This window comes from Vipera ursinii (assembly GCF_947247035.1).
Source record: "Vipera ursinii genome assembly, chromosome: 2".
NCBI classification, from domain to species: Eukaryota; Metazoa; Chordata; class Lepidosauria; order Squamata; family Viperidae; genus Vipera; species Vipera ursinii.
In genome coordinates, this window is record NC_139513.1 from 97,881,650 (window position 1) to 97,898,418 (window position 16,769).

Consider the following 16,769-nt stretch of genomic DNA (forward strand, 5'->3'; position numbering starts at 1 on the left):
GAACAGGACGTTCACATGCCTCTCACATAATTCAGAAAAGAACTTAGGTTTTTCTGTTCTTGTGATGTTTCTATAGGAATGTGCAGTGTGTGTCTGAACAACCCTGCTTACCATTTCCCATAAAATGCTGAGTCAGCATTCTGGAATTCCCACCGTGGGCAGCTGTGCTGAGATCTTGCCTCTTGTGCAAGATTCATTCTCACAAAAACGTGATCTTAGTGAGGTTGTAACATAAGCTGGGATATATCTGATTCGCATGGAATCGTGGTTTGTTCATATTCACAAGTTGAAGAGATTAAAAACCAGTTCCCATACCTGGCTCACTTGGTTGGAGTATCTTGAAAGAAACTGTACAATGTCCAGTTGCAAAGCTCTTGTAATTGCAGATTCTCCTGCAGAGCAGGGGACAGTTTTGCTTCTGAATTCCTGTGTGTGAATCTTATTACTATTGTAGCCATATGTATCTGTGACAGTTGAGTCGATCCACTCACAGAAAAGTATTTTTCAGCTGCAAACAGTGTTGGAACTTAAGGTCAAAGCTTGTAAAAATAAGTCATGAGCATGAAGGATCATGGTATCTTTTTTGTGTTGAATACAGTACATAGTCCTCCTCAACTTACAACCATTCATTTAATGACTGTTCCTTCAAATGCCTAACTCAGCTGCTGCAATAGTGCTGAAAAAAGTGACTTACAATCCATACTCACACTTAAAACCATTCAGTGTCCTTGTGGTCAGGTAATCAAAATTCAGGTGCTCGGCAACCGGCACACTGTATATTTATGATAATTACAGTGTCCCAAAGTCACATGATTGCTATATGCAACTTTCCAAGTCAATGGGGAAATACAAATTTGCTTAAGAATCATGGCAAAAATAGGTAATAATATTGGTCATGACTCACTTAATGACTGCATCACTTAGCGGTAGATGATCTGGTCCCAATTGTGGTCGTAAGTCACGGGCCATTTCCCCCAAATGTTGGTTTAACACAGGGGTCTTCAAACTTGGCCCTTTTATGACTTGTGGAGTTGAACTCCCAGAATTCCTCTGCCAAGCATGCTGGCTGAGAAATTCTGGGAGCTGAAGTCCACAGGTCATAAAAGGGCCAAGTTTGAAGACCCCTGGTTTAACATCATGAACTCTGGATGTGAAAATGGGATTTATTTCTCAAGGCATTTGTGGCACATTCCAGGACGTTCCATGCAAACTGTTTCTCTTTTGCTCCTGTCCATATTTGGGGAGTCTGCAGCTTTTCATTTCATATTATTAATGCTTTTTTTCTGAAGAGTAAAGACTTTTGTTGCCTTAAGTCTCATAATTCTCTATTGCAATTAACAATGCAAGACATCATATTTATTACAAGCACATTCATTTTGAACTCTAGCTTGCTAAATTACAAGGCTATCTGCTTGGATTAGAAATACCTTCAGATCTGTCATACAAAGGGAGTTTTACAGTAGTGGGACAAATTTGTATCCATAGAGAAACATAATTATCTCATGCTCTGTGTGCCTCAAGGTTGGCATACATATTTAGTAGACATCAAATGAATGATCTTCTGTGAAAGCTTGGCACAATGCTCTTTTCTTTTAAAGACTAAGTATATTAGCTTTTAATTATTTGGAATTAATGTCTTCTGTTGCACCAAGAAAAGAAAGATATTTAATAGAATGATCCAGTAACAAAGAATTCATATTAAACAACAGCATAACCTGTTTTCATTAAACTATAAAAATATCTTTACCTGTACATCTATTCTTCCTTAGCCAGAGTTAAGGACTCCTACATCTTTTAAAGCTCAGTTGAAAAGTTAAGCATGTATCTGACTTTTCTCTCTCAGATCAGTAAGACCTGAAATGTTTCATTTTGAAGAGATCTGATTCAGTAGTATTCCCAACAGAGCTGTGACCAATTTTAAAATAAATATGCATTTTAAACCATTTGCTAATTTTTGAAATACGTTTTTCTCAATTAGATGATTTTTCTGCATGCGCATCTTTTATGAGACATTGTAAGCGATGCCTAAATTTTAAGGTAGTATTAGTCCATCTGTTTAAAAATTCTGAACATCCCACAGCTCAATTCAGTATTTGATAGTGATGATAGTGATGATAAATATAAATATGTTGGATAAAGACAGCCAGTTTGGTGTAGTAGTTGAGGCACCAGGCTAGAAACCAGGAGATTATGAGTTCTAGTCCTTCTTTAGGTATGAAAGTTGACTATGTGTCTTGGGCCAGTCATTCTTTCAGTCCATCTCACCTCACAGTAAACAGTCTACTTTTGAATTTGCAAATAGAGTAAATAATTTCATATTTTCTCACTGAGAATGTAATTATGGTCTGCTTTTTAACATTTTTGCCATAAATAAATAAACATCACAGTTCTTGTGAGGAAAATACTGTAGGAGGAAAGACCATTAGGAATGTTCACCATCTTCAATTATTTATAAAAATAATAAATATTGGATATAAATAAATAAATACAATGAATGAATGAATGAATGAATGAATGAATGAATGAATGAATGAATACAGATTCCAGGTCTGCTTCTTCTTTCACTTCTATTCTGGTTATGCTCTGTTGAGCAGTGTGCTTTTCTTTATTGGCGTTGTAAATATCTTTGCATAAAATTGGATATAATAGCTAACTAGACCACGCTGCTGTTCAGATGATGTTAAAGAAATAGTGAAGACTGAATCAAATATTTAGAAGTGGATGGTCTATAATGTAGCAATAGATTTTCAAACAAAAAGGCAGTTATTTGCTAAACTGTCCTAGAGTGGATAATGTATATTTGAAGAATACCACATTATATTCTAAACAGTTATGGAGATATGACTGAGCTCTGTTATTAAATGAGAGGGTGATGGAAATAAACCTTAAAGTGCAAGTAGGGGATTATAAAACAAGCCTTCTGTTAAGTACTGGGCTTTTGGAATATCACCACGTGCGTTGCTGGAGAACTAACGGTTCTCCAGCAACCCAGACAGGACGTCTCCGGTCCTGCAATTGGTCAACTTTGGGCGGCAAACATGGGTTCAATCCGATTGGTTGCTACCAGAGGGTCTGGCTATATATTGAGGCAAGGTGACTCCAAATCCTCAGTACAGTATCTGCTTAAATAAAGAATGAGTTTCTCTGTACTCAACTGCGTGTCTTCATTCCTGCTCACGACATAATACCTTCCAAGATAGCTTTATGGAAATGTTAGTTATTCGAGATAAAGGGTGTGTATGTATGTATTTTTATATGTATGGGATCTCAGTGTATAAATGAGGTGATAATAAATGGGAATCAACCAACAGACAATAAGCTAGCTCTAGTGGTAGACTAGAGAAGATAACATGTCACCAATGGCCTCATGATTCAGCACTGATTGTGGACTTCTTGATGATTTGATAGTTACTTTAGAAGATATTTCCATTCTTCTACAATATCAGGCAAGAGCATAAATAGCCACAGCCGCTGTTTGTGCTCCAAAAATCCTTCATTAGAACTCATGAGCAAAAGCAGCATATTAAGAAGGATTAGATAAATTCACGAAGGATAAGTCTCTCAATAGTTACTCGTCATTCTGATTATTTATTAGGGCTGTGCCAGGTTCAGATTGAAAAAGAAAGAAGTGCTTCAGAACATGCACGGATAAATATAAACACTTGGTAACTCCTTAAAGCAAGTTTGTCTGGGATGGTGCTACAGTTGGGGAAGACACAGCTGCTTTAAAGAGCTGCCAAGAAATGTTATGTGAATACTTCACTTGCTCCAAAGCAATTCCCCACTGATTTGAAATTGAAGCATTCCATAGCCCTACTAAACATTATTTCTACTGTCATAGGTAGTATACAGTATGTAATTATACATATCAAATGTCATAAATTTTCTGAGGCACGTAGGTGAACTCTTCCTCAGTTAATCATTCAAGGACTTTCCTTCATATTGAGCTATGGGAAAGTCTTTAGGAGAGCCTTTTTAAAAGGCACATGATAATGAAAGGATGTAGATTGACAGAGGAGTGAAGTAGGTGGGAAAAGAAACTGCATTAATACCTCTTGCAGCATTCACAGAATTCTAGCAGTGTTACAGAATTACTATTTCAATGTCCCTTCCTGCCCTTTCATTTCAGAAGTCCTGATAACGGCTAATGGCTCTGAGCCCCTAAATGTGAACTGGAAGAGAGCACATTTCTATGAAGATACAGAAGGATTTCTCCGCTCTTGGACTTTAAGATTCTAAGACAGATTAATATGGACATAGCTACAGCAACATTATAAATGAGCAAATGCAAAAATGACAAGAACTTGGAAGGCCAAGTAGGTGGGACATTAAAGAATTTTGCATTCCTTAATGTCCCACCTACTCATAAGCTTATGAGAGACCTTTTCTAGAACCCAGTGCCAATGGTTTAAATGAAGGAAGCTGCAATACCTGTCTCGTTGCCTTGTTAATCAAGTTGTCCTATGCAGGGAAATCAAGATGAAAGATGCGATAGTGGTAGTTTAAGAGATTACTGAAATGCAGTGTAAGATCCAGTGCTGGCCTAAAGTTTCTTCTTGAACTATAAAGTATTGACCAGCATCTCTTGTGGGGAAGAACCCAGGCCCACGTGAAACTTATCAGCACTTCCATCCCTATTCCTCTGTTCTTTTTTATTTGAACTAACTTTTATATCAGTTACAGCAGAGGTCCCCAACATTTTGAGCATCAGGGACCGGTTCTGTGGAGAGAGGTTTTTCCGCGGACCGGAGGGTGCGTGGTTTTGTGTGCTGCCTGCATCCCATGGATGGGCCTTTGTTTGTTTGTGTGGAGTGGTTGCTGGCATACTGCGGCCCACTACTGGTCCATGGACTGGGAGTTGGGAACCCCTGATTTATAGGGTTGGCTGAGGTGGAACTCTTCATTCTAAGATCTTCCTTTCTATCCACAGTACTGGATCAGCTCCTTCCCGAGCTGAATGTTCTGCTCAAACTCTTGGACCATGAATACCTGAGTGCCACTACAGTGGAGAAGAAAAACACCGTTTCAAATATCTTACAAAAGCTGCAGCCTCCAGCAGGTTAGGAAAGCCTCCCTGTCATATTTCATCACTGTGTTTTAACATACTGTTTTCTTCCTTTTTCTTCCTTTTTGTACAACCATAACTATAAAAAAATATGTTTGGCATGTTTTCTTCCTCGATTGTGACATGTTTTGGCTCCTGACATGTCTCGGCAGGTGTCAGTCTTTTGTTTAAGTGTTGGGGAATCACTGGAATAGATTGCAACATTTTTCCAGTTGTTTGCCTCCAGTGACAGTTGACAGTGATCAGTTGCCTGGCCAGCAAGTCCTGTTTTGCTTTTTAAAAAGCAAATGCCTCAGAATGGTCTCCCAGGGGCAAAAGGCAAGTTGAGGCTTTGTTATCGAGGACTGTCCACGATGCCAGAGAGGTATAAAAGTATATTTTCATGAAAGATGTTAATTCAGGCAAATGAGCTGTTCCTTTTCAATCAGCCCTTCACAATTCTCTAAATGCAACTGCTGTGTAATTGCTGCGAACATTAAACAAGGAGGCAGATACCAACACATTACGTACATAAGGGCAGATTAAATGCTTGCCCTCCAGTGCTTTAATCCTGCTCCAAGTAGGAGAGAAAGAGAGAGAGAGAGAGAGCTCTGAACTCTTATAGTAACCAAAGGATGTCTAAAACGTAGGTCTTGTGATTTCACAAATGAAACATGTGTACCCTATCTTTGTCTTCTTTACAGGAACAGGAGATTGCAGGGAGGGGTTCTACATCCCAGAAAGTTAAACAATTCTCTAAGGCAGCTTATCTCTAGCAACTTCTTCATATCTCTCCCTCCCTCCCTCCTGCATCTCTTTCCATTAAGGTTTTAATACTACAGTATCCTTGGCCCTTTGTTGTTACAAGTATCTGACTCCCTCTGGTGGAGCATTCCATGCTAATGGACTCCAACAGATGACCTTGAGGAGCAGAAATAAACAGGCATCAAACAATCACTGGCAAGAGATGACTGTTCTATTCTTTGAGACATTTGAGCCTTACACACAGGGTTTCTTTATATTTATGATTGTTCCCAGTACAGGACAAATGAAATTGTAAGCCTTTCAGGGTGGATATTTTTCTACTTTTAATTTTTGATACTGCATCTCATGTCAGCCCATTACTTTTTGGGAATTTGTGTAATTAGTTCTATATTAGTATTTCCAGATGGGATGGGTTATCTGTCAGAATTCATGGAGTGTCTCCATCTGTGTATGCATGTGACTTTGTGTGGACACGCATGTGACTCTGCGTGTGTAGAAGAGCAGAACCCTCAGATATTAACCTTGCTTTAGTTGGCCGGGAATTGTTATTTTCTTTCCTGTGGAAATGTATGTTTCCACTAGCCTTCCTGCTGACTGATTTCTGCTGAGACAGAAGATTTCCATAGGAAGAGCAAATGGTTCGCATTCTCTGATCAGGAGATTTCTCTCTTCTGTCCTACAGCAACATCCAGCATATATATTCTTTATAACTCTGGATCACTTGAAGCAGTTCTGAAATGGCCCTCTCTGAAGGAAAATGATACCTCCTCAATTTGCCTGATACAATTCAGATATCAATTCTTCCTCTTGAGTATAGGCATGGCTCCCTTTGACCTTCTTTGAAGTTTGTCTGAAATTTCTATTTAACTAGACTGGCTGAAGTTCTGGGAACTATAGATACATTAAGTATCTATACATTAAAAATTTTCATTCAGATAGCTGGAAATATAAATGCAACATTTGTTCAGATATTGTGAACTTTACTGCAGTCTTATGAAATCATGATACAAACCAACAAGCAATTTAAAGTGCAATGGGCAAATCTGGATGGTCTCATATCTGTTCTGTGAAGTCATGATGGAATAGTCAAATCTATGAATCAAATCTACAACTTAGTAAAACAGTACTGATTTGAGAGATAGGGAACTCAAGATTCTGCAAGGACTGAACATCTGTTTGGCTGTATTGGATATTTTTTCCTATAGATTTGGAACAGGAGTTTAAGCTGTTCTTTATCTTTATGTTTCATGAATGCTCACCAGTTTTTACCTGTTAAAAGATCACACATGGCAAGTAAATTTTTATGGGAAAAATGCTACCTCATTACTACTGATTGCTTCTTTAAAATGTACAATAGGAAACATTGAGTATGTTCTGCAGTCTTTTGTGTACATTGCAGACCAATGAGAAGCCCAAGAGTTTAGCTTCCTGCATAAACTAAGCTTCCGGTAGAAGTTGTCCTAGCAATGGCTTGCAGTTGTGAGAGGGAAGGTCAAATATTAAAAATTGAATGTTATTTTTTGTGTGTTTATTGTATCATTTCTGCCTTTCAGGGAAGGATGCGAATTACATGTATATGAATACAACAGCACTGCATAATGGTACTAGTTTTGTGGAATCACTGTTTGAAAAGTTTGGTATGTACAGTGGATTGATGTGATTATATTGTCACCTATAGATGTGATTATTTTTGTCCCATTCAGTACCTGAAGTGGAAGAGTAATGAAAGTACTATAAGTGATAGAGAACCCAGAAGTTATCAGAAAATCAGGAGGAGTCTAGTATCCCCTTTTCTGACTAACACATTTTATTTAAAAACATAAGCTTTCATGAGTTGCAGTTTACTTCATCTCCAACAATTGATTGATTTGATATACATATGTGTAAATGTATATGTATGTGTGTGTGTGTGTGTGTGTGTGTGTGTGTGTGTATAATTTACCTGTAGATTTTGACAAATTTAAATACTACCATTTTATTCCTAGTGGATATAGGTTTAGGAGCGAATACATTCCCTCCCTGCTTTAGTTCTAAAACACAATAGCAATTTTGAATAAATTATTTGTATTGGAGAAGAATTCCCCCATCTAGTTTGATCTTTTATTTCATAGTTGTATCCAACTTAATACTTTCAAATTATAATTTTCCCCAGGGCTAACATATCACAGAATCAGCACAGATTGTCATCAGCATAACTATCCAAGTCTCATCCAAGACATCTTCTGTTTTTCTTGATCATCTCTTTACTTCAGTAAGAAGACAGCTGACTCTCTCTTTGTGTCTTCCTTTCTCTGTCTCCCATAGAGATTCAGAGGAAAGAGGCTACGTAAATCTCATGCCCCATACCTTTGTGGGCCCAAATATTAGGATCTGATGTAACAGTGACTATACATGTTACTGTACTACTCTGGCTTCTAATTTTTTTTTCTCAGACTGTGACTTGGGCAACCTTCAGGACATGCAAGAAGATGATGGAGATGGTAAAGAAGGTATCAACTTGGAGCTCTCAAGGAGTCAATCAGCTAAAAATGTAAGTTCCATCATTTCTCAGTTCCTCATTCCATAACACATGAGACTATTTTATACTAAGCACAAACACCGGTCATCTACTTCAGTGCTGTTCATTTTCATGTTCTCTAATTTGGTGCTCTCCAGAAATATTGGAATTATAGTTCCCTCAATGCTGGCTGGCAACATCAGCACCTTCTATCTTAACAGAACTGGCGGGCACCAAGCTGGGGAAGGCTGGTTAGCAGTGATTGACTGTGACATTTAAAATTTTGTATCTGAGACTTTCTTAGCTGATAGATTGAAGAGGCCATTTGTGGGCGAGAGGTTTGAACTCTGCAGAGGAGATATTTTCTGTACTTTTTTATTTCTTTCTACAAGCTCTTATAAGGCTGGTCATGGTGGAATTCTCTGGGCACTTGATGATGCCTGGGATGGAGCTACATTATAGATCCCTTCAGGTAAGCAAAGAGACAGAAAGAAATGCTAAGAACCAAAGGATCACATCATGTCTGAAAAAGTCTGCTTATTTTGACGTTTGCAAGACACAAAGCTTGGAAAGAAGCCATCAGAACATTTATTTCATCAACTATTTTCAAAGTTCTGGTTAGATGATAACATTCTATCCAAAGAGAAACAAAAACCCATTCCTTTTTTATAGGCAAATTTAGGCAAATTTATTTCACAAAAAAGACCTGATATGCAATCAGATGCAAATATAATAATATGGAAGAGGCATAATAAGATTGGAGACAAAAAATAATAATAGAAAGGTGGTTTTTCTTCCAGAAATAGTTAAAAAGAAGCATTGCTACACATGAAGACATATTCACTCCACTGAAGCAACAAATATTTGCAAATGTTAGTATTACTTTTATCCAACAACTGTGGTAGGATAAAAGAATTGTATGTGTATGCATTGTAGAGAAGCAAAGAACTATCTCTCTCTTATTTAAATGGAATAGTTCTTGTTGCTCAGAGCAAGATTAAACAATGGTCAACCTAATAATTTCTCCTTGTTTCCAACTGATTGCTCTAAGGCCACACACACATCTAGCACAACACTATGGGCCCTTAAATATGATATTTTTATTGTGCAACTGCTCCACATCATTTACAGAGTGATATTGGGGGGAGGTTATCTACACTAATATCCTTGAGTTTTCCCATTGTTTCTTTTTTTCTTTGTTTCCTACTTGAGAACAATCAGTTAATGTTAGAAAGCTAGACTGGGTATCTTCTGTTAGGTAGTTTAATGGGGTCTTCCAATGGCCATTGAAACTATCTTATCCACACTGATACTATAGACACAAGAAGAGAAAGTAAATGGCTTGAACAAAAACAAGAACATGATAAGATTTCCTGCTGATGCAGCTGACCCATTGCACGTGTGCCATGAGAAACATGAGGAAAGAATAAGATATAAGGATTCTGGAAAGACCCTCCTGTATTAAAGTCAAGAAGGAGAGGCTGTATTGACGTGGTTTTGGCTCTGGGACTCAGCCCCCTGGGAACTCTGAACGAATGTGAAGAACAACCAAAAGAAAGTGGATGGCATACTGAGGTTGTTTAAAGGCAGAGTATGTGCTTTTTAATAATTTTTAATTTCTCTGCAAAAATACCTCCATTTGGAAGATGCATTCAGAGCGGATGATAACAGTGCAACATTCAACCCCATTTGAATACTGCATTCTTTCTCTCACAGGCTTCTGGGGAGCCACCTCCACCCTTGCCCACGACTCCTCCTCCAGAAGATTATTATGAAGAGGCTCTGCCATTGGGCCCCGGCAAAGCTCCTGAGTACATTACATCTCACAGTAAGCCTTAAAGAGGGCCAGCTAAGGAAGGAAACAGCTGGCATTCTGACACTCTCCTATCAGTTAGGAAAATAAAGGCTCCTCCCAGAGGTGTCTGGCAGCTGACAGGCTTATAATTGGTACCCGGGGCAGGCTTTCCTGTTCCTTTCCTGGGTTTTTTTTCTTCCTCCCCAGTCTTTGGTTGGTCAGATGTCACAAGCAGTTGTTGTTTGTTCAGACTTGCATGGAAATGTATAGTAAATCTTGAGTGACAAGAAAGGAAAGGGCCTGCCTGAGAACAATGTCATTCTCTCTCTCCCGTAGCTTGTCTGAGAGATTAGGGGGAGGCAGAGAAAAGGGCCCAGCACCTGTTCTTACAATCACTGAGCCCCTAGTGAAGCCATTTACAGGTCTTGCAACAAAAACAAGAACATTATAAGATTTCCTGCTGATGCAGCTGACTCAGTGCACGTGTGCCATGAGAAACATGAAGAAAGAATAAGATCCTGTTATAAGGATTCTGGAAAGACCCTCCTATATTAAAGTCAAGAAGGAGAGGCTGTTTCGACGTGATTTTGGCTCTAGGACTCAGCCCCCTGGGAACTCTGAATGAATGTGAAGAACAACCAAAAGAAAGTGGATGGCATACTGAGGTTGTTTAAAGGCAGAGTATGTGCTTTTTAATAATGGTTGCAGTAAGGAAAAGAATGTGAGAATAAGGATCAGAAAGCAGTTGGGAACAGATAATTATGACTGGCACCCAATGAGCTCTATTTTATATTTCTTTTGTGATCTATAGTATCCCTTTAAAGGTAAAGGTTCCCCCGCACATGCGTGCTAGTCGTTTCTGACTCTAGGGGCCGGTACTCATCTCCGTTTCAAAGCCGAAGAACCAGCGCTTATCCAAGGAGGTCTCCGTGGTCATGTGGCCGGCATGACTAGACGCCAAAGGCGCACAGAGTGCTGTTACCTTCCCACCGTAGTGGTCCCTATTTTTCTACTTGCAAGTTGAAGTTATGACAGATAATTTATCAGTGAGATGGGTGGCACAGAAATTAAATATAAAAAAATTGTCTCAACTTATTGTTAGTCTTTGTGCTGACTTATTGGTAATAAAAACTTGTCTATATCCTTCAGAGTTGACTTACCCTGCAAAGTCTTTCTCACTGCTTAATTTGTACAATTTAAAATATTTCTTCTGCTTTCTGTACAGACAGCTCCAGTCCTCCCAATTCAATAGAGGATGGATACTATGAGGATGCAGATAGCAACTACCCTGTCACCAGAATAAATGGAGAGCAGAAAAACTCTTGTAAGTAGCACTGCAAGTATATGTGTTGTGTACATCTGTTGGAGGAGGGGAATCATCCTGACTGTAGAAGACTCAGGCAGTCAATACAATTTTATGGAAATATTATACGCTTATATCTTTTTGGTTGTTGTTAATGTTGTTACCATTAAGCCACAGTAGCTTTAAGAAGGAAAGCCTCTTCTTATTTCTCTTGTTTTAGTCATAGCCATCTTGGATTTTAGGAAAAGACAAGTCTACAGTACCTCTGTATATTTTTTCTTTCTTGTCCTTCTACCCTTGAATTTCTCTCCCAGCTTCTCCATTATTATTCCAATGCATCCTTAGTGTTATTGAATCTTTCTACACCACTAAAGAGATTAAGGCTCTCACATGGAGTTCAATTTAAGTTGACTATTACTAATCACATGTATTCATTATTTAAAGTTCTTTCTTCCTCACAGTCCTGGAGATTTTCTTACCTATCTAGCACTCTTCTTAATCACTGTTAGTAGATTAACCTCTTAATCACTAAATCACATCAAGATGTTTCCTTTGTCATTGTCTCTCTTTTGTCTGTTTGGCCTTGTTGATTTAAAGGTTGCCTGTGTTCAAAGAAGAAATAAAACCTTGCATGGGAGAGATATGTCATGGTAAACAGAAAGATCCCTGTGCTATACTTCTCCCAATTTCAGAATTTAAAATCTAGTATCATTACCGTTTGCTCTGTGTTTGCAAATTTCTTTAACAGTGCCATAATCCTCTTGTTTTGTTCTTTTCCATTTATAGATCTCCTTTTTATCCTTATAGAACAATTCAGATGGCTTAGAACACACCTAGTAAACTATTCAAAACCTCTACTGAAAAAGGTGTATTTTTTTTCTACACATGAGAGTGTGGGAGCCAAATATATTTCTCAAAAAGAAGTAGTTTGTATTTTGGAAGCAGCACTTAAGAAGGCTTAGCCCAGGTGCCTCAAAAAGCAGCAGCATTTTTTTTAAAAAACGACCTTTTAATGTCCAGACAGGTTGATAGCAGGAGAGACAACATGGTCTATTTAAGCAAAACCAAATCAGTCCTATCTTAGGACACCATATTTTGAGGATCTCTAATATGTTGAATAGATTATGACTGATTTGGCATAAAGAGCCTTTCATATACTCACATATGAGTTTTGAACCCTGGCATCTCTGTCCTGATCCACACCCAAATCTGACTCTTTCTAGGGCTGCTGATTACTTGCCTCATCCATAAATTGCCTACCTTCTCTGAGACGTCAAGAAGAGAGACGATGGCTCCTGGCCCACCAACACTTTCAAAATGCCAAGCTAGGCGTTAGTTCTACCAAACCATTCTGTTCTGATTCACCACCCAGAACCTTCTGGATACCATCACACAGACTTTAGCCCAAAGGGGCTGTGTTGTAGAACACAAATATTAGGAAGAGATGCCTACTTGTCTAATCTCAGGACTATTCTAGACAACTTGATAGCATCCTGGGCTATATAAATAATTGAGGGTACACCAAACAAAGTGGCTGAATATATCTGGCCAGCTTCCTAATTCACTTGGTTCTTTTGCAGTTTATTTTCTTTCTAGTCTTTCCAGCAGCAACTAATTGTTTTCAAAGGCTTACAATGGGTAATAATCGTCTTAATTTATCATCTTCTATTTTATATGGTCTTATTCTTTTAAAATCTTCAAGTTTTAAATTTTTATATGATGCAAAAAAGGGGAATAGATAATATGTTAGGTTCTTACTTCTATGTATTATGTCCTACCTTATATAATACTCTTATATATATATTTTAAATCTTAAAAAAAACCTTAAAAATAGAATGTATTTTCATTTAAAAGTACAGAATAATACTGCTAGGAATATTGCAAGGTATGGTTTGTTCAGAATATCAGTATATTACTATTTCAATTAAATAAGTTCCTGTCTCTGTGCTGCTCTCATGTTTCTGTAAAATAAAATTCTTCAGATTTATATCTGCTAATTAAAGTAATAAAACATTTGATAATGCAGATAAGGCATTTTTACAAGAAATATGTTCTACTTAATTGGGGGTGGGGTTTTGGTAGCATCTGCCTACCTATATTTACAAAATTAATGGGTTATATTTGCCATTCTCTTTTATTTTCATGATTTATATCTTACGATGTAAGAGTTCTGAAGCTAACCATAGTTAAAGACTCATCATGTCTTAATCTTGCCTACCAGATGCAATCCCTTAGATAACCAGCATATGTAAAATGTTTAGGACTTTGTTTCCAAAAAACAGTAATCAAGGGTTTGTTACAATACAACACTGAACAGTTAGGTTAGTTGTTGCCAAAGTTAGCATCTTTCCATTGTTCCCGATATGTTTCATGGGTAACCTCGTGTAGAGGTAATTGCAGTTAAGCTGGAATACAATCAAGGCACAAATAATTGAATGATTGTAGTTAATACATGAGATAAAACTATACAAACACACCAGTGGTGGGATTCAAATATGTCAGTAACCGGTTCTCTGTGTGGATGCCGCTTCCGGAAGTCCATTATGGGCCTGGACAACAAAAAATTAGCTACTGGTTCTGCCAAAGTGGTGCAAACCAGCTGAATCCCACCACTGAAACAACTCTTTTGCCATTGCCATCACCTGAGGATCTAGAGATAAGATCAGGAAGTATTTTCAGACAATATCCTTGCTCTTTCATGGAATAATACAATCCAAACTCATACAAGGTGAATCCCAAACCTCTTTTTCATTGCCCAACACCACTTCAACTTTATCTGGATTTAATTTATACTTGTTTTCACCTCACCTTGTTATCAAAGTTGGGCAACATTCAGTGGTATCATTAAGAACTTTCTTGGAGTTAATATGGCAGGAAATCCATAGAAAAGAGGAATAATAAATATTTTTGCATAATGAATAAGGAAGTTTTCTATTAGCTTACAGTAAGGTTGGGCAACTTGTTCAATAGTGTGATGTGAGCAATTAAGCATCAGCCAAAATAAATGTCTTCAAATATAATTTTTATTAATTCGGTTAAGAAATTGTTGCTTGCAGTTTTTTGGACAAAAATGCTTTAGGAACCATATGTAGTCATTGTTATCAACATTTTTATCCTCTGCTCTAAAGTCAATGACCAAATTATAGCCAATATAGCAACAATTCATGCCATTTCCAATAGCTTGTAGAAATCTGTCAGTTTGTTTATGCCTTTTCATCAACTCTGTAAAAATTATTTTAGTCAAAAGTTATATATGTTTTAGTCAAAAGTTGTTTATGGTAAAACAAACTTTGGAACATGGAAATGATCTAAACTGGTATATTTACTGTAGCTTGAAAGTTGATTTTTTTCCCCTAAACTTGACCAGAAGAATGATGAAAATGCAGGAAAAAAATAAAACTTTTATGAAACTCAGTACAGTGGAGTACTGAGAAATGATAGCACGTATGTGCCCGTTTAGATTATGAAAAATGAAAATTGCCCCACATTGAGGCAGAATTCATACTGTATCTGCAGGTTGCTTCACTATGAATCCCAGTTGAACACATAACTATAGATACTTTAAGAAAAAGGTTATCACCTGAGTTTAATGATTCACAAATTGATGAGCAAAGCCAGCCATAAAATAACAATTTACTTTAATGAGATATATTCTTTAGCTCCTCATACCAATTTATTTGTATGCTTTTTGTAGGAGATGGCAAACTTATAAAGTGCTGGTCAAACTCCTTCACTATTTTTATTTTCTAAAAATGGCCTAATGTAGGATTCCAGATACAGTCTTAGAAATAAGATGAGGTTAGAAACTGGTGGGTGCTTTTGTAGAATGCAAATTTGATTTCATTTTTTTTATATTAAAGAATGTAATAACAATAGTTCTATGAGAGGAGTTTGAAAGCAGTAAAAAAAAAGCCCAGAGGCACATTTTAGGCAGATATTTACAATACTGAAATTCCAAAATGCCAGTTTGGAAGTTGTTTTGCATGGCAGGTTACACTTAGCCTCCAACTATTGCAAGACAAGTTTAAATAAAACAGTAGAAATCTTGTAAACTATCAGTATACCAGAAATTAACATGTGATTCTTACTTGCATAACTCTAAAACAGGTGTGTCAAACTCACCACATCATGTGACATGTCGCAATGTATCTTGACTTTTTTCCCCCTTGCCGGAGCTGGGGTGGGCACGGCTTCCTGCTCTCAAACATACTTACAGACTGTGTGTGTGTGTGTGTGTGTGTAGAAATAGCCTCTCAAGTAGAGATAGTATTCTGTTACATATATTAGGGATGCTGGTGATTCCTCTCAAATCTAGATAGGATTGGAAAAGTTTCAAACTGAAATCCTAGAGACTCATTGTTAGTCAGCGTAGATCAGGGGTAAGCAAATTTCTGGCTTTATTGTGTAACCTTGAGCCACAGTGTAGATACAATTTTTGAAAAACAAATTGAAATCTTGTTAGATCCTATGAGAATTCAGCCACTACTTTTTCTTTTTTAAAAGAAAAATAATTTACTTTGGAACTGTGTAGATTCAGGTAGTTGCAGGCACCTTGCTGCCTAAGAGCACCGAACTGATGATCTCTAATATAGGAAATACAAAAGTAGATTAACTTGTAGTATGACTCAGTAAAAATAGCCTCTCTAGTCCTATCAGATTAGCAGTGACATTATGGAGGATTAAATTCTCCCTGTTTCCTCATAGACAATGACTCTGATGCAATGAGCAGCTCCTATGAATCTTACGATGAGGAGGAAGAGGATGGGAAAGGCCAGAGGTTAACGCACCAATGGCCATCAGAGGAAGCTTCTATGAACCTGGTGAAGGACTGCCGGATTTGTGCTTTCCTGTTGCGTAAGAAGCGCTTTGGACAGTGGGCCAAGCAACTGACAGTCGTTAAGGACAATAAGCTTCTGGTGAGTCAGTGGTTTTCTAGAATACCACAGTGACAGGTCCTTTTGAAGAAGACAAATTCCTCTCCAAATTACATACTAAAATTAATTTGTCATAGTACCACTGGTTATAATTAATCCCAAAGGCCTCCTGAAAGAATGATGTTTTCACCTGCTTCTAGAATATCACAGATATCCCTCGCTACAGGGAAAAAATATTCCAAAGAAGGGAAGTTATTATCCTGGTGGACAAGGACTCTTAGCAGGTGCTCACTAGATATTCAGTGGGATATGCGGAAATTGTTGGGAAAAGGGGATCTCTAGTATAATAGGGACGCGGTGGCTCAGTGGGTTAGGACACTGAGCTTGTCGATCAGAAGGTCGGCAGTTTGGTGGATCAAATCCCGAGTGCCGCGTAGCAGAGTGAGCGCCTGTTACTCGTCCCAGCTTCTGCCCACCTAGCAGTTCGAAAG

The 16,769-nt window shown here is 37.8% G+C and overlaps 1 protein-coding gene across 1 annotated transcript in view; it reads left to right on the forward strand.

Moving 5' to 3' along the window:
* The window catches only part of AFAP1L1 (actin filament associated protein 1 like 1), an 83,478-nt gene that overhangs the window by 43,623 nt on the left and 23,086 nt on the right, over positions 1 to 16,769 (forward strand). The window contains exons 2-7 of the mRNA XM_083352978.1: positions 4,931 to 5,059; positions 7,363 to 7,446; positions 8,242 to 8,339; positions 10,023 to 10,134; positions 11,327 to 11,425; positions 16,109 to 16,320. Of these exons, the coding sequence (XP_083209104.1) occupies positions 4,931 to 5,059; positions 7,363 to 7,446; positions 8,242 to 8,339; positions 10,023 to 10,134; positions 11,327 to 11,425; positions 16,109 to 16,320 (734 nt within the window). The remainder of the gene's footprint in view (positions 1 to 4,930; positions 5,060 to 7,362; positions 7,447 to 8,241; positions 8,340 to 10,022; positions 10,135 to 11,326; positions 11,426 to 16,108; positions 16,321 to 16,769) is intronic.